This window comes from Cucurbita pepo, chromosome LG02, assembly GCF_002806865.2.
Source record: "Cucurbita pepo subsp. pepo cultivar mu-cu-16 chromosome LG02, ASM280686v2, whole genome shotgun sequence".
In the NCBI taxonomy this organism is placed as follows: Eukaryota; Viridiplantae; Streptophyta; class Magnoliopsida; order Cucurbitales; family Cucurbitaceae; genus Cucurbita; species Cucurbita pepo.
The window spans coordinates 13,877,615-13,897,841 of NC_036639.1; the positions used below are offsets into that span (position 1 = coordinate 13,877,615).

General features: G+C 38.1%; 7 protein-coding genes across 9 annotated transcripts; 4 read left to right on the forward strand and 3 right to left on the reverse strand.

Annotated features, from left to right (window-relative positions):
* Positions 1-1,316: 1,316 nt before the first annotated feature.
* Positions 1,317-4,130, reverse strand: LOC111787802. Its single transcript, XM_023667856.1, has 2 exons — positions 3,345-4,130; positions 1,317-2,077 (listed from the first exon to the last, which is right to left on the reverse strand). The coding sequence occupies exons 1-2, from the start codon at positions 3,598-3,600 to the stop codon at positions 1,428-1,430; spliced, it is 906 nt and encodes a 301-aa protein (XP_023523624.1). The 5' UTR covers positions 3,601-4,130; the 3' UTR covers positions 1,317-1,427.
* A 4-nt stretch (positions 4,131-4,134) lies between these two features.
* Positions 4,135-5,308, forward strand: LOC111787801 (mitochondrial arginine transporter BAC2-like; the record flags this gene model as incomplete). The annotated part of the gene is given in 2 exon segments (XM_023667855.1): positions 4,135-4,371; positions 4,505-5,308. Coding segments are annotated over 2 exon segments (930 nt in total). The 3' UTR covers positions 5,201-5,308.
* A 635-nt stretch (positions 5,309-5,943) lies between these two features.
* Positions 5,944-6,867, forward strand: LOC111787803 (60S ribosomal protein L37-3-like). Its single transcript, XM_023667857.1, has 4 exons — positions 5,944-6,051; positions 6,165-6,300; positions 6,472-6,573; positions 6,660-6,867. Exons 1-4 carry the CDS (start codon positions 6,049-6,051, stop codon positions 6,704-6,706), a joined length of 288 nt encoding a protein of 95 aa, XP_023523625.1. The 5' UTR covers positions 5,944-6,048; the 3' UTR covers positions 6,707-6,867.
* Positions 6,868-8,135: 1,268 nt separating this feature from the next.
* LOC111787807 lies at positions 8,136-8,835 on the forward strand. Its single transcript, XM_023667862.1, has one exon. It carries the CDS (start codon positions 8,193-8,195, stop codon positions 8,688-8,690), a length of 498 nt encoding a protein of 165 aa, XP_023523630.1. The 5' UTR covers positions 8,136-8,192; the 3' UTR covers positions 8,691-8,835.
* Positions 8,836-8,954: 119 nt separating this feature from the next.
* LOC111787806 (rop guanine nucleotide exchange factor 12-like) lies at positions 8,955-12,482 on the forward strand. Its single transcript, XM_023667861.1, has 8 exons — positions 8,955-10,058; positions 10,144-10,280; positions 10,398-10,514; positions 10,649-10,803; positions 10,881-10,955; positions 11,044-11,322; positions 11,397-11,717; positions 11,846-12,482. Exons 1-8 carry the CDS (start codon positions 9,739-9,741, stop codon positions 12,275-12,277), a joined length of 1,836 nt encoding a protein of 611 aa, XP_023523629.1. The 5' UTR covers positions 8,955-9,738; the 3' UTR covers positions 12,278-12,482.
* Positions 12,483-12,521: 39 nt separating this feature from the next.
* On the reverse strand, positions 12,522-13,345 carry LOC111787808 (photosystem I reaction center subunit VI, chloroplastic-like). The gene is made up of 3 exons (XM_023667863.1): positions 13,155-13,345; positions 12,949-13,075; positions 12,522-12,832 (listed from the first exon to the last, which is right to left on the reverse strand). The coding sequence occupies exons 1-3, from the start codon at positions 13,280-13,282 to the stop codon at positions 12,653-12,655; spliced, it is 435 nt and encodes a 144-aa protein (XP_023523631.1). The 5' UTR covers positions 13,283-13,345; the 3' UTR covers positions 12,522-12,652.
* Positions 13,346-13,772: 427 nt separating this feature from the next.
* LOC111787804 (homeobox-leucine zipper protein GLABRA 2) lies at positions 13,773-18,810 on the reverse strand. 3 transcript variants are annotated; one of them, XM_023667859.1, is made up of 12 exons: positions 18,649-18,809; positions 18,295-18,557; positions 18,098-18,215; positions 17,050-17,247; positions 16,607-16,984; positions 16,418-16,519; positions 16,116-16,328; positions 15,875-16,049; positions 14,992-15,263; positions 14,805-14,891; positions 14,222-14,633; positions 13,773-14,049 (listed from the first exon to the last, which is right to left on the reverse strand). In XM_023667859.1, exons 1-11 carry the CDS (start codon positions 18,730-18,732, stop codon positions 14,238-14,240), a joined length of 2,286 nt encoding a protein of 761 aa, XP_023523627.1. In that variant the 5' UTR covers positions 18,733-18,809; the 3' UTR covers positions 13,773-14,049; positions 14,222-14,237. The 3 variants fall into 3 exon arrangements, with proteins under 3 accessions (XP_023523627.1, XP_023523628.1, XP_023523626.1); XM_023667860.1 differs by lacking the exon at positions 13,773-14,049 and having other exon boundaries at positions 14,099-14,633; positions 14,817-14,891; positions 18,649-18,810; XM_023667858.1 differs by lacking the exon at positions 13,773-14,049 and having other exon boundaries at positions 14,099-14,633.
* Positions 18,811-20,227: the final 1,417 nt, after the last annotated feature.

Consider the following 20,227-nt stretch of genomic DNA (forward strand, 5'->3'; position numbering starts at 1 on the left):
AAAAAAAAAAAAAAAAAAAAAAAAAAAAAAAAAAAAAAAAAAAAAAAAAAAAAAAAAAAAAAAAAACCATCTTCTTCAATAATTGAAATATTTAAATTATACTTTCCAACCAACTTCATTAATAGTTAATACATATAAAGTTAAATTAAGTTCAATAATAGACTTAAAAAAAAGTATATAATAAATCTTAAAGTTTTCTACATTCTTTTTTTTCTTTCTTTTTTTTATTTATTTCGTGTCTAATAGGTATTTGATGTTTTAAATTTTTAAAACAAGTTAAGGGATGAATTCAACCCATAATTAAAATTGTTTATAATAAAACTTAATTTAAATAAGCGAGAGATGTCCCTTAAAAAGTGACACTCGAGAATTAATTTAATGGACAAGTACAAACATCACCTATTCTAATTGATTCTTTTTTTTTATTTATTATTGAGTAAAGCAACCTGAATTCTGTTTTATTTATTTGTAAGTATAATAAAATGGAGCATGAACCATGATCTCTCACCTTACAACAATCAAACTAAAAGTGCATATTAAAATAAATTAGGTTAAATGTTCTCCCTAAACTTTTGTGCATAAAAACGTTTAGTCATTAAATTTGTTTCTAAAAATAAATATTGAAAAAATATATTTTTAATTAGTAAGATATGAACTTAATTCAAGTTAATGTAANTTTTTTTTTTTTTTTTTTTTTTTTTTAGGTTGAAAGTTTAAATCTCATCTTATTATCCATCAAAGTAAAAGAAGAAAATGAGGTAAGATTTTGTAATGTCATACACCACCAATATCATATGAATATTGTATGGGTTTATGTCGGATAAGAATTAGTTAGTTAAACTAGATTTGGTTTGTTTAAACTAATTTAGACATTCCTCATGTTTTTGAGTGAATATACTGATTATCACACCCTTTCAAAATACGAGAAGCCATGGGGACGAGAGGCCAATTGAAATAAAGCTCATGAGTAAGTATTGTTGAGAGCTCTTTCTTCTTGTGTATAGCCACTTCTATCTATGGATCAATTTTACATTTGGCTTTCATCAATATACCGCTCTCGCATTAAACAAATCTATCTAAGTCTTTAAGATAAAAACGACTACCATATAAAAGGAGAACAACTCTTTAATCTTTCAAGAGAAATCAACTGATTCCTTCAATGTAGTCGTCGTTGTCGTTTTCATTAAAGTAAAGAATGATATTAGAAACTAGATAAATAACCAACGTTCAGAGTTGATATTGGAAAAGAAAAAGAAAAGCTTTAAGCATTTCAAATAATTAACAACTATGATTGGCCATCGACAGCCACACCGACATGGTGCTCTTCAAATATGTATATGTACCTTTCAAAGAAAGAACATAATGAAACCAGCAATCTTTCAAAATGTGATCCATCTGCTAAGCTCCAAGGAACTGAAGATGGTTCACTAGATCAAACCAAACACATACAGCACAGAGAGGCCACAGATAACAACCACTGCATAAACACTAAAATCAATGAAAAATGCACGAAAAGCTTGGTAAAACACCAAACCTCTCTCCAAAACTTTCACAGCTGAGTCCCAGTTCTGTGCATCTTCCTTCATTTTCTCACATTCTTCCTCTGCCTCCCCCCTGTCTTTCTGTTTTTCAGCCAACATTCTCGCCACCACGATCGTTGCATTGGTGAGCAGTAGAATGTAGAGAGGTTTTGAGGCCATCACAGTCTCTGACCTCACTATGTTTCTAATTATGGTAAGTGGGATATCGACTTGCGATAGAATGGCCAACGATGCGATGATCAGCGAACAGAAAACTCGTGTGGTTTGAGAAGCTAAAATGCTGGCATTTAGTCGTTTTGAAGTGATGAGTCTAGGCTTTGAGGGCTTTGTTTTTGGCAGTGGTTCGTTATCAATGCAGGCCTTCTGAACCATTGTTACGGAAGACGGACTTAAGATTAGTTCAGTGCTTCCTTCTCCTATGGGGTCTAGTTTTTTAGGATTGAAATGGTATTCTATGGCAGCATTATTATGAACTTCATTGATTGAAATATGCTTCAGTAGAGGGGGAGCCTTTTCATCCTTGGGCTTGGAAACATCTGCAAAACAAACGGACTTAAAAGTACAATTCAGAGTGATTTTGGTTTCCATATAATTGTCTGTATCGATCAAACAAGACTCTTCACTTCAGATAAGTTAGTTCAAGTGATAGAAATTCTAATTCTCATTTATATACTAACATTCAAATCAATGTGAGCTAATCCAATCATCTCTCATGCATCAAGCCACAATTATGGTTCTAGTTTGGATACCACTTGTTGTCGAATGAGATTTTCTCATCCAAAAAATTAACCCACGTAAAATCTGATCAAATTCCCATTACAACTGAAAGAAAAATCAAATGACAATTGCTAGCAAAGTTTCAAACAAGAACAACTAACAACCAAAATAGATCTATGATATTGGTATCGATTTCTTTTTTTGCTTTATCATTATGCATTGAATAGAAAAGAAACTAACGTATCATGTTTAATACTTGCCAATAAAATTTCATAACTATCAAAAGATTTCTCTTATTGTTCTTCCCAACTTCATAAATGCCCAAATATACGATCATTGACAAACCAAAATCTGATCAATATAAGTGTACTTTTAATGTCTTTCTAACTGCATTGAGATAGAATACTTTCCGTTATGGCTATTTCATTCGAAGTTAGTTCATTCAACATGAAATATAAAAGTGGTAGATTCATTATAGATAAAGAAATTTGTACAGGATGATTATCCTTTTCATGGTTATATTATAGAAATGTTATATAGTTGAGTTGAATCTACCACATTGTTGGTATCAGGATGATCATCTTTTTCATGTGATGAATAATTGAAAGAGGAAATGTAAATTTCAACCTGATATTTGAGCAATGATCATGATTTGCAAATATGAGGCTTATCAGATGAAATCACTCAATGCCTCAATAGTTACACATAAAACTTGAATCAAAATGCGGAATGCATGTGCTAAATCGATTATTCATCTAATGGCTATAACAAAAAAGTTCGTGTGTGTGCATATCAAAATCCTAACATTTCCTGCAACGTAGACAAAAACGATTGATCTCCAATACGTCTATGGATGTTCAATGCAAAACTAAGCGATGCTTCATCGCCAAAGAAAAAGTACGAATTAGTTAATAAATTTGGGTTCTAGATCAAAATTTCGAGGAAGATATAAATCAGGACATCTAAAAGAAGAAGGAACAGAGAAAGAAAAATAAAACAGTGGAATCTCAAAATGTGAAACGTCTGGATGCGATTGAGATGAAGAAAAACAGGACATGAATGAAGAGAAGAGAAAAAGAAGAATACCGTGGTTTTGAGAGAGAGGACCGGAATCGGGATTCTTGTGGGTGTCCTTTGCGAAGAAGGACGGGTTGATTCCAGTGTGCGAATGGCCGCGTTGATGTGCATAATGATGAAAAAATGGCGGCGAAGAGGGAGAAGGCGGTGGCGAAGGAGGCAGATTTCGCAAGCGGCCGGTGATGAGAGCCATTCGATCCCCTTCTCGGCTTGAAATTCTTCTCCTTCGATCCGCTCTGACATCGGTCTTGGTCGCCATTTCCATCTCTTCCTTTTTCGCTTTCTGATTTCTCTCTCTCTCTCTCTCTCTCTCTCTCTCTCTCTCCTCGGAGTGTTTCGTCTGGTACTTCTGTTATAAAACTCGACGCACGATGGCGAAGGAAGCCATGACAGTGTCGTTTTAAGCTCGTGGGCTCGCTAGGAGAAATGGATATTTGGGCCGTGGCTTGAATTTTTAAGGCCCATTTCTAATTTTTTTTTTCTAAAAAAAAAAAAAACAATCTTTTAATTGTCAGATTCCAATTTCCACGAGAGCATAGATTGATAGGCGTCGAGTGAAATCGGCTGAGAAAAAGTGGGAAGTCTGTCTGTGGCCTCAACTTTTCCGGGAAAGAGATTTCTTTTCCCGGAAACAATAACCACCGAAATATCCTTATTTGGATAAAGTTATCAGTTTTTTCAACAATTTCTTCCGTGCAAGCAAACTACAAACCAAAAACTCGCGAATTTTATGTGTCCATTTGTCTTAATTTGAAGAAACCCCAAAAGGGAGGAAGAAAAGAAATCTCGTGGATTTTCAAAAATGGATTTCTGGCCGGAATTTCTCGCTAGCAGTTGGGGAAAAGAGTTCGTCGGCGGCGGAATCGGCGGCGTTGCAGGCGTCGTCTCCGGCTACCCACTCGACACCCTCCGCATTCGTCAACAACACTCCACCTCCGGCTCCGCCCTCAGCGTCCTCCGCAACATCGTGTCCAATGGCGGCCCCACCGCTCTCTTCCGAGGAATGGGTGCTCCACTCGCTTCCGTCACTTTCCAGGTCCAAATTTGTTCGACTTTTGTTTAATCTTCAACCAATTCATTCAAGATTCTAGAATATGCCCACTATACCCAGAAATGGTTACAACAAAACCCATTTGTTAATTCGTTACTTTTTCACGCGAATCCTGCAGAACGCCGTTGTTTTCCAGACAAACGCCGTGCTCTGCAGTGTGATCGATCCGGCGGCGAGTCAAACCCGTCCGCCGTCGTACAAGGCGGTGGCATTAGGCGGATTCGGCACCGGAGCATTACAGAGCCTAATTTTAACACCCGTAGAGCTCGTCAAAATCCGTCTTCAATTACAGGATTTGGGAAATTCAAGCCACTCAGACGTGGGTTCGTCTCGGCCCGGGCCGATGCAGGTTGCGAAGAACATTTTCAAAACCGAAGGCTACAAAGGGCTATACAGAGGCTTAACGATCACGATGCTCAGAGACGCTCCTTCGCACTGTTTCTACTTTTGGACTTACCAATTCATGAGAGAAAAGCTTCATCCCGGCTGCAGAAACACCGGACAAGAGTCCTTGAGAACGATGATCGTCGCCGGCGGACTCGCCGGCGTCGCCAGTTGGGTTTGCTGTTACCCACTCGACGTTGTGAAAACCAGACTTCAAGCTCAGTCAAAAATTTCGTTTCAAAAGTACAATGGAATCATGGATTGTTTCTACAAGAGCGTCAAGGAAGAAGGGTACAGTGTTTTGTGGCGTGGATTGGGAACTGCCATTGCCAGAGCTTTTGTGGTTAATGGCGCCGTTTTCTCTGCTTATGAGCTCAGTTTGAGGTGTCTGTTCAGCAATGGCGGATTGCATACTGATCATACGATTTGAAACGAAAATGGACGAACAGACAAAAATCCCCCATTTCTGTTCGATTCCATAGATGAAGACTGTAAATAAGTTGATGAATTTGGAATCCTTCTCGACTTAGTTTAAAATTGATTATTATCTAATTTTGTAGAATAATACTAATAATTTCTATTATTAAGAAAAAAAATTAATAATGATCTAATTTTGTAGAAGAACACTAATCAAGTTTTGAAACCATGTTTTTAAATCTTAGGTTATGCCGCGCAATGCGCATCCGTCGTTTGTCGATTCTTGGCCGTTGGATCTTCATAGTCGGCTCCACCAGGCCGTTGGATCTTCATAGTCGGCTCCACCAGGCCGTTGGATGTCAGTACTCCCTCGGCCGAAAAACAAATAGTGGGACCCACTGTAGGCACAGGTGGCTCAAAGTTGTGGGTTTTAGGTAAAAGCGGTCCCCACAACTTCCACGTTTTATCCGGCGTCGTTTAATTGCACGTGCACCACAAAATCAAATGGTAGTTGTGGCCACATGATCCAGACTGAAGTGCCACGTGTATCCACATAAACAAGTTTAAAATAAAGTAATACATATTACAGAATGTTTGGGAAGGTAAACAAATTGTTTTAATAATACTTAAGATGGCCCACTTACAGGCCCAAAGGCCCAAATTTCTAATTTCTAAACATACTCGACCCGACCCAGTATGGGATAGGTCAAAGTTATCCGGGTCGGGTTTCGTCTCACCCGATTCCATCAAACTCTTCAAAGTTCAAACCCTAAACCTTCGCAATATAAGGCCTGCCGCTGATTGTTCAGTTCTCTTTGGACGGAAGAGGAACTCGAAGGCTTCATCGTCGAATCTGATTAAATGGTAGCGGCGAGCATGCTTCAAATTCGTCAAATCTCTTCGCTTTCTATATGAATGTTGTTGAAATCTTCATTCAAGTTCGTTAATCAATTTGTTTTTTGATCTGTAAATTTTAGGGTAAGGGAACGGGAAGTTTCGGTAAGAGGAGGAACAAGACCCACACTCTCTGTGTTAGGTGTGGCCGTCGCAGCTTCCACCTGCAGAAGAGTCGATGTTCCGCCTGTGCATTTCCGGCTGCCCGTAAGCGAAAATGTAAGTTCGTCTTAATAAGTTTGCAACGTGATTGGGTTTCTTCATCATTGCACAATTAAATCTGTTTTATTTATTTTTTCATTAGATCCTCCATTATCGACCCAAATAGCAGTGCATTCTTTATGTATATGCTAATTTGTTCGAGTGAATTCACTTTACTTTTGGATTTAGATAACTGGAGCGTGAAGGCGATTAGGAGGAAGACCACTGGAACTGGGCGGATGAGATACATGCGCCATGTTCCACGCAGATTCAAGAGTGGTTTCAGAGAAGGTACTAGTCTACTCTGCATTTTCTTCTCATCAATGTGGTTATTGTGGCATTCTGGTATTTCAATTACATTTGGGTTCTGTGAATAGGTACTGAAGCAGCGCCCAGGAGCAAAGGAGCAGCAGCGTCTGCCTAAAACATTGAAGGTTAATTGTGGCACAACTTTAGTACTCTATTGTAGTTTCTAGGTGGGTTTGTGTTTTTTGGACCAGAATCTATATGAATTTTGTTGGATAATGTTATTACCTTCAATACCATAGCTCATTTTATTTCTTACAGTTTTGTTTATGGAATTCAGATGATTGGGTTCAAACCACTTGAGTCGTATACTTATTAATCATTTTATGAGGTTAATACTGATCGATATTATCACCCTGAAGGCTGAGGTAGAATGTATTAGAAAGAGAGTTTGGATGTTAAAATCATGAGTTAATGCTTGAATTGTTCCTTAATCTGGGTGTCAATGTTGCATGTATGTGTAGTCAATTTGTATTATTAGGAGATGTGATTCCAGGAAAAGGGACACTGTATGTAAGGCATCTGATTAGCCTTTTTCACCTTATATCTTCGTACCACCATTAAACAATAGAGAAGCTTCTTCCATCCTCAAACTTCCGAGTGAGATTCATAGGCAGACAATGTCAGTCATTCCATGGGATTTAACAGCCACTTTGTTCTATCCCCTTGACCACAACCACACTTCAGAAATCATCTTCATCTTGCCTAATGTGTTGCTTGTGAAATGATCTTATAAATGACCCGTGGCATTTTATCATTGTTATAATTGAGAAATCTCATATTGGTTGAAAAGAGGAATGAAGCATTTCTAATAAGGGTATGGAAACTTCTCCCTAGTAGATCTATTTTAAAACTGTGAAGCATATGATGATATGTAATGGGCCAGACATCGGTGGTATCCATGACGACATTGGGTCCTCAAGGAGGGTGGATTATGAGATCCCACATCGTTTCAAGAGGGGAACAAAGCATTTCTTGTAAGGGTAAGAGTATGTAAACCTCTCCTTAGTATACGTGAGGTTGATGATGATACGTACTAGGCTAAAGCGAACAATATTTGCTAGTAGTAAGTTTCGATAAAGTGGCTTATCTCCATTGCACACGTATAGCTTATAGAAATTCCATATTGTATGAAATTCCATATTTTATGGTTAAACTTGTATATTCAGTTTTGCAATTATGATAAGGGGAATTAAATTTTGGATGGGTTTGATATAATTTTAAAATTATCATTTAAATATAGTATTTCATTTAAATATAATTTTAAATTTGTCCCTATTATAGCCCATCTTTTTTAGTCTCTTTATCTTGTCTATTTACTCACGGACTAATTTATTTTTAGTGACGAATATCTTTTTAAGAACAAAATAAATTATAGAATTTATAGTTAGTATTTATTATTTAGATTTGGAGCTAAATGAGGATCTCTTTTCGTTTTTAATTTTTAACTGAAATGACTCACACGTGTTTAAAGCGCCAATTAATCGCGCCGGGTCTGCGCCACGTGGCCCTTCTTCCTCTTCCTTTTCTTCACTATTTATCAGACGAATTCTACTTGCCAAATCTTCCGATTTTAGGGTTTCTAATTTCTCGTTCCCATTCTCATGGACGCAGCAGAAGAACACCAATCCAAACCAGGTCTCTTCGATCAAATCCTCCCTCCCCGTCTCGAAGACGCTGGACTCGAGGATTGTGCCCTTCCTCCCGATTCTATTCGCGAAGCCTTCTTCAAGGCCGCCTCCGCTATCAAATCCACGGCCACCGCCTTTCTTTCCTCCGACGACGGCGACGATTCCGATGGCTACGGTGTCGAGGATAACTGGTCGCCTATTGCCTCTCTACCTACCGATGTCGTCACTGGAATCTTGCCGGAACTGGATCCTCCGGCAGCTTGCGCGACGGATAAGGGATTGAAACTGCCGGAGTTTGATGTCGATGGGGTCGTAGTAGGGGGAATGGAGGAGAGGAGAGGAAAGGGTTGTGTGGTAGATGTATTGGAAGGGCTGGAGGTTGGAGATGAAGCCAAGAAGAAGAAGAAGAGCGGTGAAGAAGAAGAGCAACCTATTTTAGCGGAAGGTTTTGCTTTAAATTCAGCAGTTTAATTAAGGTCTGCGAAACTCTGGGTTACAAAGTTCAATGAAGTTCTTGTTATTGATAGTGTACAACTTGGGAGTTAGAGGGATTTAGTGGCTGAATTTCGGGTGTTCTTTCTTCGTTTGTGAATATATATATTAGATGACTTCTTGAGTTCGTTTTCTTTGAGTAATGGTGGACGTTTTAGTTTTCTAGTTTATCATTATTAGTATTATTCTTATAAAAATGAAACGAAAAGAAAAGAAAAGAAAATTACTCTCTCATTGCTAATCTGAAGAACAATCCTGTGTGCTTCACTGAATAGCTTTCCCAGTGAGGTTCTGAAAGTAGAGCCCCATAGTCATAGTTCTGCCCAATTTTCCTCTACCTCATCCAATCCCTCCAGACCCTCCAAATCTAAGTCGTCATTTTCATCAACTGGGTTAGTTTCAGATGAGTTAACAATGGCGAAGAATCCGTATATAAATACTCAAGAAAAAATATCAATTATTTTCTTAAATTTTTTTAGCTTTAAGACCAATATCTCAACTTTTATTTATATGGTGATACTGCCTTAAATCACTATTTGACAAGTTCTTGGAAACTCATAAAACCAGTAAATGTACTTTAAACAATATCTTCTAGTTTTATTTTCTTTAAAAGGGAATGAGATTTTAAATGCAGTTACGGGGTTTCCTTTCTATCGAATATGAATCTCGAATCAAGAAGAAGGGAATGAGATAGGGCTTGGGTGAGCTGTGGACTACATTAGACATGGGATGAAATAAGGAGAGCTAACATAAAATAGTTTGTTATTGGAATTAAAATATTCTTATTTACTCTTATTATAATTTTCATGTAGAAAGCAATAATGGTAATAACTAGATGCAACAGAAAGAAAAAAAAAAAAAAAACACAAGTACAATGTCGTCAAATGGAACATAGAAGGGACAAGAAGATAGCATTGGTTCCTCAGATTGAGCGGTGACTTTTAGGAGAAATAAAGAAACGGTGGTTAGCCGTTCAAATTTCAAACATGTGTGTGTTCCCCTGTTTTTGAGAACCTTTGACCTTCCCATGAAAAACCACAGCCACCCATCCATCTCTTCTCTCGCCATATTCTCCCTTTCTCTCTCTCTCACATCTATCTTATCAAACCCTGCATGTAACCCAATCCCCATTTCAAACATCATAACAAACCAACCTATTCGGTTGAAATTTGATTCTGTTTTTTTGGGTTTTCCAACCAACACCTCTGTCCTTTTCTCTTTCTATGACCTTTGTTTTTTTCGGTCTGTCAAGATTGCTGGTTTGTTCTCTCTCGTCTATTCTACCAAAAGATTCATCAAAAATCTGAAGATGGTACAAGAAATGGAACAGGGTGACGACAATTGCAGGTCCCAATTCTTTCATTTCAAACATAAATGATGATCCAAATGCTTCACTCTTTTCTTCACATAATAATGGTTTGTTTTCCAACAGCAATCAGGGATCTACTCCTCCAAATGACACCGTTTTGGAAAAATCTCCAACAAATCAACCCGACAAAGGCCCTCCAAAAGCCATGGCCTGCAGGGATGAAGCTCCAATTAAGCAGCCTAAAGATCAGCCACCAACAGGTTCATATCTTTTCTCTTTTCTGTTTTGAAAAGATTGAATGCTCTGAGAAAAGAATAATGGAAACCACAGAATGATTTCATTAACAAACTAAAGTTTATGACTTTGTAAATGATCAGAAATAGAACAGATGAAGGAGCGGTTCTCCAAGTTGCTTTTGGGTGAAGATATGTCTGGTGGAGGAAAGGGTGTTTCGTCGGCTTTAGCGCTGTCGAATGCAATCACGAATCTTGCAGGTACGTCGTCGGTGTGTCGATCTTCTGTTTTCGGTCGAGAATTGTCACAAAGTCGGTTGAATTGTGCTATCATTTTGATGTGGTTAAAGAAAGCAAGTGTATTATTAGAATATCAAGTGATGATCATTTTGCAGCTTCTGTTTTCGGGGAACAATGGCGTCTAGAGCCAATGTCGGTTGAGCGAAAAACAAGGTGGAGAAAAGAAATTGACTTGCTTTTATCAGTCACTGACTACATAGTTGAATTTGTTGCTTCCCAACAGAAATCCAAGGATGGAACAAACATGGAGGCAAAAATTTCTCTCCCTTCTTCTTTCTGATCTTCAAAACAAAGACAAACAACAGTTGACGTTCTTTGATTTAACAGATCATGGTTACCCGTCAACGCAATGATCTTCACATGAACATCCCGGCGCTGCGCAAGCTCGATGCCATGCTTATTGTAGGAAAATTACTAATTTTGCTCCACATTTTCATGTTTAATAAGTTTTAATGATTGAATCTGTCTAATGGTTTCACATGATGCATAGGATTGTTTGGATAATTTTAAGGACCAATCTGAGTTTTACTACGTATCATCGAAAGATTCGGGTGATTCGAATAAAGACAATGCCTCAAAGAGAAAAGATGACAAATGGTGGCTGCCTACTCCTAAAGTCCCTACGAATGGTTTATCTGAGAACTCAAGGAAATTTATGCAGTATCAAAAGGATTGTGTAAACCAAGTCCTTAAAGCAGCCATGGCCATAAATGCACAAGTTCTATCAGAAATGGAGATCCCTGAAAACTACATAGAGTTATTGCCTAAGGTCAACAAAATTTACCTCTGATATCACAAATGCTCTATTGTTCATTGATTTCGTGACTGAATATTCGTTTGCAGAATGGGAGGGAAAGCCTTGGAGACTCTGTGTACAGAAACATAACGGTCGAATTCTTCGACCCGGATCAATTTCTGTCTACATTGGACTTATCTTCAGAGCACAAGATCCTAGATCTCAAGGATAGAATTGAAGCTTCTATTGTGATATGGAAGAGGAAGATGAACCAGAAAGATGGAAAATCTGCTTGGGGCTCGGCTGTAAGCTTGGAGAAGCGAGAGCTTTTCGAGGAGCGAGCGGAAACAATTTTAATCATCCTCAAGCATCGTTTCCCAGGCACTCCTCAATCAGCATTAGACATTAGCAAAATTCAATACAATAGGGTACACAACATTTTTGTTTTTGTTTTTGGAAAGTACTATGTTTCATGTCTTGAAAAGGGTGGATGGAATCCTAGAAAACTTCTGTTTGCAGCACTCTCTAATGTTATGTTGGTTCTTTGGATGTTTAGGATATTGGACAGGCTGTTCTAGAGAGTTACTCTAGAATCCTTGAAAGCTTAGCCTTCACTGTGATGTCAAGGATTGAGGATGTACTGTACGCGGATTATCTCGCTCAAAATCCGACACAGCCCTCGAGTAAGAGCCCTTCAAGGGAAACCCCGGTATCGTCGGGGGTGGATAAGCCTTCACCAGGAGAAGAGACACAAAATGCTTCCGAGACACTTACTTCAATGACATTATTGGATTTCATGAATTGGGGTCCTGATATTTCTGATAATGAGACAAAGAAGGAATCACCAACAGGGAATTCAGACAACTTATCCGCAGAAGGTGAACTGAAGCCTGTGCAGAAGCTTCAAAACATAGTGACTAACAATAAGTTGGTCTCGTACCTCGAGAACATCAGCGGCGGTCCGAAGAGCCCCGTGGCACGACATTGACTCGAGTTCATAAGGGAAGACGAAAAATAAGAACAAAAAGCTAGCATAAGGTTTTAGAGAAGGGGGAGACAGCACAGCAGAAAAACACGGTTAAGCTTAACCTCCTTTTGACTGAATTTCTCTTTAGAGCTGTAATTACCAAATCCATTCAATTCATTCCTGTTGTAAATATGAAGGATGAATAAAAGTAATTGGTTTTGGAGTATTTGGAGTATTTTGAATTTGTTTCTTCTGCAGGGCAAACTGGCAAAACCACATTGATCACATAATAACAATGGCTCAAATAACACTCCCAAATGGTATCTTTGAAACATAGCTGGTAGGAGAGTTAAGAGAGAAAATTTACATACAACAGAAACCCGATTCGAAAGCGAATTAGATCTTGCCACGCGGCCCGAGTTTGGGTGGAAGTTGAGGTCCTTTCTTGATTGGAAGAACGTCATCTGGGGCAGTGGCACTGAAATAAGCTAAAGTGGAACCACCACCAAGTAGCAAGAACTTGAGCAAGAGTCCTCTCTTGGTGAATGGAGCAGCAAAGGTCTCAAAGAATTTGCTCTATAAAATGTACCAAAATAAGTCAATAGCAAGTTCAATCCAAAAAGCTAAGAATTAGTCTGTTCTGTTCTGATCCATTCTTCAAATTCATTAAAGCAAAGCAATGAATCACAAACCTGAAGAGAATTGTAAGGTGAAGGAGCATCAGATCCATACAAATCCCACTGTCCAGTAGTGTTACCCAAGTCCTCTAAATTAAAGTAAACGCTTTTGTCACCATACTTAGCCACCACAGCACCAGCCCTGAAAACAAAAAAACCCCACAAGTTTCATACAGTTCCAAACTAATAATAAAAGCATTTTTGGTGATTGATTTTGGTACTTGAAGTTCTTGGGCGTCAAGGTCTGGCGAGAGGGCCTGAGAGGCAGCTTGGTCCCGGCAAGGGAGCTTCCACCAAGACCCTTTACGGCAACCGGCTGAACGGCGGCTAGTGTTGCTAAGGAAGCCATTGTTGCCTTCTTGGTTGGAAAAGGAAGGAACTTGGAGTTGCCAGGTTGAGATAGGAGGTGGAGGGTTCAAATGGCGTGTGATTGGATCTTGTTTTGACACGTGGCAAAATGGGATCTTGGAAGAGAATTTTGAGTATCATTTAGGAGGTTCCACGTTGGATGGAAGTGGATAAGGCTATCCTTGTTGATATGGGGGAAGATTTCGGACCTTCCTTATATATATATATATATATATTTTTTTTTTAATGATTTTTTGGGTGTGTTTCGAGTTCCTTTTTATTGGAGATTTGATGATTTAGTAAAGAGGTTTATTGCAATTAAATATCTACATTTGTTAAGGTTGAATAACATTATCTTTTTTGAATAAAACATTTCAAGTTTCTCTTAAAGATTATGCTAAACAAACGTTTTTACCTCTATAAAAAAAAATATATATATATTTTGTTCCCCTATCTATCTGACCTGAGATCTCACCAACCTAAGAAATCTCTTTTCCATCCAATGTGAATCTTATAATTAGAAGTTTTCACAGTATTAGAAAGAATGTTTCCTTCCCCTTTTCAACCAATGTAGGATCTCACAATCCACCCCTTTTGAGACCCAACATCCTCGCTGTGTTCTCCTCTCCAACCGACGTAAGATCTCACAGTCCACCCCTTTAGAGGCGCAGCATCCTTGTGTTTCCCTCTCCAATCGATGTAGGATCTCACAATTCACTTCTTTCGAGGTCCATCGACACTCAATTCTCTCTCCAATCGACGTGGGATCTCATAGGTAAAAAACTTATTAGTCGAGTAGGGCACAATGTGAAGCAAGTAAAAAAATATGAAAGCATTTATCCATTAAGCAAGCTATATTATCTCACCTCAATCCGCAAGCCTTTTCCACACAAAACAAAGAAACCCACATGAGAGAAACGAAAATAAAAGCTTTACTTACAATTATAAGATATCTATCAACAATCATCCTCACAGCATCCCAGGCTGCTTCTGATATTTTTCATCGTACAACAAACGATGCTTTTAACGTACTCAACCGAATCCACCGTGGGTTTTGCAGAGGGAGAGGCGTCGGTCACAATTTGGACGGCGGCGGTCAGCAGCGCGCCACCATGGGTGTCGGAAGATTTGTGGTCTTTCTGGCGAGTGATGAGGAGGGACCTGGACTCAGCGCCGTCGGGGAGAATTGAAAATCCCGATGGGAGGATTGTGAGGCTGCCGGAATCACAGCCTGTCATCACCGACTGCATGCCGGCAACGTCTACTCCGGAGTAGACTACCATGGATTCCGAGGAGTTTGTGGAGGCGTCTTGGAGAATCCACATGCTGCTGCTCTCTTTTGATCCTCTTGTCTGATACAATTCTCTTCAGGTTAGCTTAGATTCTGATATATATATATATATATCTATATATATATATATATATAGATATATATATATATAGATATATATATATATATATATATATATATATATGAGACTTTTATTGTGTTAAAAAAAAAAAAAATTACTAAATTTGATTACTTGAATACTAACTGAGTTGCCTCGATCCTGCCCTTTAGCCAAATTTGCAATTGACTCAACTTTATCTCCACCGAACATGGCGTCCCACTACAACAACATCAATGGTTTTATTCTCGACTCTATTTGATGTGAGATCTCACACATAAAATCATTTAATTGAGAAGCTTAAACTAATGGGTTATTTTACCTCGTTCCTTCGAGCTTCGTCTCGCAAGAAATGGAAGAGAGTGTGGGGAGGAACAGGCAACCATAGAGAAAAAACTGCACATAAAATGACACCAATGGGTTCACCAGGGTCACTTAGATTTTTCCTGGAACAAACCCTAATGTCTTCCCCTGTTTTGCCCACCACTTTGGTCCATGTTTGGTAACTTGAAGCTGCCACTGCTTGGGAGAAGCTTGAACTCATTCTCTCTGCCAACTTCAAAGTGCTTTTTCTTCCGGCCAGAGTCGCAACTCCTGATATCATTTGAGCTTCAATCATTCATGGTTCCACACAAAAAAATTTTAAATTTTTGTTACGAATTACGATTCTTGTTCCATTTGAGCATAATCTCTCGTGACTTTGTTTTTTGTTTCACTAAAAAGCCTCGTACCACGGAGATAATATTCCTTACTTATAGAGTCACGATCCTTCCTTTGAGACCTCTTTCTTTGGAGCTCTCGAACAACCTCTCTTTAATCGAGGCTCGACTTCTTCTCTGGAGTCCTCGAACAAAGTACACTCTTTGTTCGACACTTCAGTCACCTTTAACTACAGTTTCGAGGCTCACAACTTTTTTGTTCGACATATGAGGATCCTATTGATATGGCTAAATTAAGAGCATGACTTCGATACCATGTTAGGAATCACAATTCTCCACAATGGTATGATATAGTCCACTTTGAGCATAAGCTCTCATGGGTTTGCTTTTAGTTTCTCCAAAAGGTCTCGTAATAATGAAGATAGTATTCCTTAGTTATAAACCCACGATCTTTTTCTTAATTAGTAACGTGGGACTATTCCTCCTAATAATCTTCGACAATTTTGTCTCCGAATCAATTATGGAAGGAAGAATTAAAGGGCTAACCAGTTGAGTCTTTGATGGGGATGTTGGTGGCCATAAAGAAAGCAAGGCGTTCGCATTGGAGTTGAAGCGTTGCCATCCAATGTCTTGCTCCAAAGGCAGTGCCATTGTTGACTATGGTGCGGTACAAGTTATGAACTTTGGTTTTTTCACATTCCAAATGCTCCACCATTGTTACCTATAAAAAGCACCATTCTTTGAAGTTTAAGATTCTCAATACTCTAACATAGATTAAGACATATACCTTGCAATGGCCATTAGATTCATCCTTAATGATGCAACCAGAAGGACGTTTTCTATACTTCATCAACGATGCATCGATATTAGTATCGTCAACGTTGTCGATCGAAACATCGACGATCGCCCATTGTTCAGCATCAAGCTGCTTGCAATGACGTATAAAATAGATTTCTCTTGTGGGCACCAATGGTGTAAGCAGCTGCACCTCCACAAACATCTACAATAATGGCTATTTAATTGAAACAGCCAATTAACTCATATTGGTGACTTTGTTAAGAAAATTTTCTGATTTCATGAGGGGCTTACCAATTGCACTGCGCCATTCCAATTGGCAACTTCTCCATTACAAATAACATCAATTGTAGCTGCCTTTGAGATCATGGAAGGAAACATCTCCTTCCATTGATTCTACCAGATTAAACGATGGAAGTATATGTTAATTATCGATGAATCGATAAGTTTATTATTTTATTTATGTTCTTATAGTCTTATTACCTCGTCCATGAAGCTTTGGATCAACCTCGAGGGCTCCATGAAGACGACGGTCGTGTCTCGAGAGGCTTCGATATGTCTTTTGAGCCAACAAGCGTTCGAATTCTTGAGATGGAACGTTTTCAAGTACTCATCGTAGTTTAAAATCTCTCGTCCTGTCTCGATGCTACGGATCCAAAGTGGCTCGTTTGTGACAGCCATTGTTTTGAGCTCTTCGAGAGCTTGATGAACCCTCTCCATGATCCTCGTCTTTTCGAGCCCGAAAATTCCGGTGTAAAAGTCTAAGCAGTTTCGGTTTGTCTCTTGGTCGTTCCCGGACGAATATGAAGGTGAGATCGATGATCGCGAGTGGTTTCCGAGTGCTGCTCGTAATTTTTCGACCTGGGAATTAGAAGATTAGACAAGAAGAAGAACCAAATTATTAGAGGGTGACATTGAGATATTACCTCGGCTTTGAGCTTTGCATTCTTAATACGCAATTGCTCCGTAGTTGTGAAGGCGGTACGGTCTTCAGCAGCGTTGGCAGTGCCACAATTTGGACAGCCAACTTTTTTCTTGGTAAGTTCTCTCATGGCTTTATTTTCTTCTCGAAGTTTCTCCATTTCAGCTTTTAACAATGTGTTTTCGTGGCGCTCTTGAATAGCCTAATCAAACCATCCATTAAAACCCAAACCAGCCAGAACAACAAATGTTCATATAAACTTTCAACAAAACTCCCCTAATTTTACACTAGGAATAATTACGAATCTTCACAATAGTATGATATTGTCAACTTTCATATCAACCAGGATGTATTCCTTGCTTATAAACTCAGGATCATACTCTAAATTAGCCAATGTGGGACTCCTTTCTAACAATCATCCCCTCAAACAAACTACATCATAGAGCCTCTCTTGAGACCTATAGAGCCCTCGAACAAAGTACACTTTTTGTTTGTCACTTGAGTCACTTTTTAACTGTACCTTCGAAGATTCCATTGACATGACTAAATTAAGGGCATGACTTTGATACCATGTTAGAAATCACGAATCTTTCACAATTGTATGATATTGTCAACTTTCATATCAATGAGGATGTATTCCTTGCTTATAAACTCAGGATTATCCTCTAAATTAGCCCATGTGAGACTCATTTCTAACAATCATCCCCTCGAACAAACTATACCATAGAGTCTCTCTTGAGACCTATAGAGCTCTCAAACAAAATACACTCTTTGTCTGTCACTTGAGTCACTTTTTGACTATATCTTCGAAGATTCTGTTGACATAACTAAGTTAAGGGCATGACTCTGATACCATATTAGGAATCACGAATCTACACAATGGTATAATATTATCCACTTTGAATATAAGTTTTCATGACTTTGTTTTGGGCTTCCCTAGAACATATCATGAAGATGTATTCATTGTTTAGAAACTTATGATCCTCCTCTAAATTAACTAATTCCCAACAATTCTTAATAAAAACGGGATTAATAGAAGATTTTAGACATACTTTGATTTGGGTTCGACGATTTTGGAACCAAAACTTGACCTGCCTTGGTGAAAGCCCTAATCTCTTGCTAAGCTGCTGCCTTTGCTTCTCATCTGGGTGAGGCGAGTCTTTAAATAGCCTACAAAATGATGAACAAAAAAAACTCGCCAAACAAAGTCCTAAATTATAAAAACAAAAACAAAACATTGATGGATTACGCCTCCATTTCTCTGATCTGCTCGGTGGTATGCCGATGATATTTCTTCCTTCTCTTTACAAGACATCCACCATCCCCCTCTTCATTTTCCTCATGCACTCCTCCGCCCTCGAAATCGTCGTCCGATCTCGATCTCACCGGTCCCAAATTCTCGCTACTAACCTCCGCCGCATCATCCCGCCGCACTTCTCCGCTGCCATCGTCAACCTCCTCCATCTCAACATCGCCCTTCTCCGCCATCTCACCCCGGCGAAAAATCCCCGCCTCGAAAAAAATTAAAACAAAAGCAAACCCATGAAAGCGAGAATTTTGAACCCCATGAATCAAAACCCAAAATAGAGGAGAATATACTTACGAGAGTAAGAGAAAGAGCGGGAGAGGAGAAGAAATCTTTGGTGAAAGCGAGGCGATTATTATTGTTCGACATGTCGGCGAGCATGGAAGGTGTAAAAAGAAGGGATTGATTTAAAGAGAAGAAATTAAGATGCAGACAAGTGAAGAAGAAGAAGAGTAGAAGATTTAAAGGACATGACAACAAAATGGCTGAGCTCAGTGGGGTTTTGCTTTCTTTGTAGAGAGAGACTGGTAGAGGTTGACTGTTAGATATTCGCTGTAAGAGAGAAGACGACTCAACTAACTTTTAACTCGTTTCAATCAAACATCCAACGGTATTTCCTGGTTTTTTTTTTTTTTTTTTTTTTTTCCCCACTAACGGCTTGTTAGTTCAAGCTACCTCCCAATTTTTATTTTCTTTTTTTATTATCAATAAATATTTTAATTAATTAATAATATGAGGGAGTTACCGAGAGTCAAACCAAAAGGTCAACATCAAACCCCATGACGTGGCAATATATTTTCAGGTGTTCGGATTTGTGCATCATTTTATGTCTCTGTATAATTAATGGGGTTGCGTCCAACTTTCTGTTTTCTCTCGTCCTTTCTTAATTTCCTCAAAACTTTGTTCCTTCAAACAATTATTTCAAGTTTTTAAAAACCAATAATTAAATTTATTCGATTGTAATTTCGAACTTGAGTTTAAAATGAACAAATATAATATTATTGGATTTAATATTTGAAGTTGGATCTCATCTACATTTCAACCAATATTACCCAAAATTTTGTTTTTTTAGTTCCAATAATTATTGGGTTGAAGGTAGTTGAGAATGGTAGATAATAGGAATAAAAAATGAAAAAAAAAAGGACAATTTTTTGTAAGAAATCCAAATGAAGAAACAAAAGAAGAAGTAATGCTTTTGATTTTTTTTTTTTTTTTTTTTTTTTTTTTTTTTTTTTTTTTTTTTTTTTTTCTGTGTGTCTCTCTCTTCTACTTTATGTCTCTTTTTATTTGGTTTTAAAGCTGTAATGTCTAATCATCTCCTCAGCTAATGAGAGGAAAGACAAAATGAGAGAAAGACAAGGCAATGGAAACACAGAAAATTCAACACAGAGCTTTTTGAAATCAGAAATTTCAGACTAGAAACAATAAAGGGACAAAATAAGAAGGAAAAGACATGGGTTTGATCATAAATGAGGAGCTTTTATGTGGGTTAATGTTGTTGTGTTTGCCTCACTTGTTGTAGCGATAATGAAGCTAATTTTGCTGTTTCTAATCATTTTCTAATAATGTTAACTTTTTTTTCTTTCAACTTAAAAATAGTAAATATCATTGATGACACAATATGTAAGATGTGACGTCAATCCGAGAGATAACAAGTGCCAGAAAGGAAACGAGTACCAATAAGGACGCTCAACTTCGAAGGAAGTAGATTATGAGATCTCACATCGGTTGGAAAGAGGAATGAACTATTGTTTATAAGGATGTGAGATTTCACGTTGGTTCAAGGGTTTCACTAATTTTATCAAATTAAATTAATGCAAAAATATTGATAACATCACTATTTTAAATAAATTAGAGTATTAATAGGGATAAATTA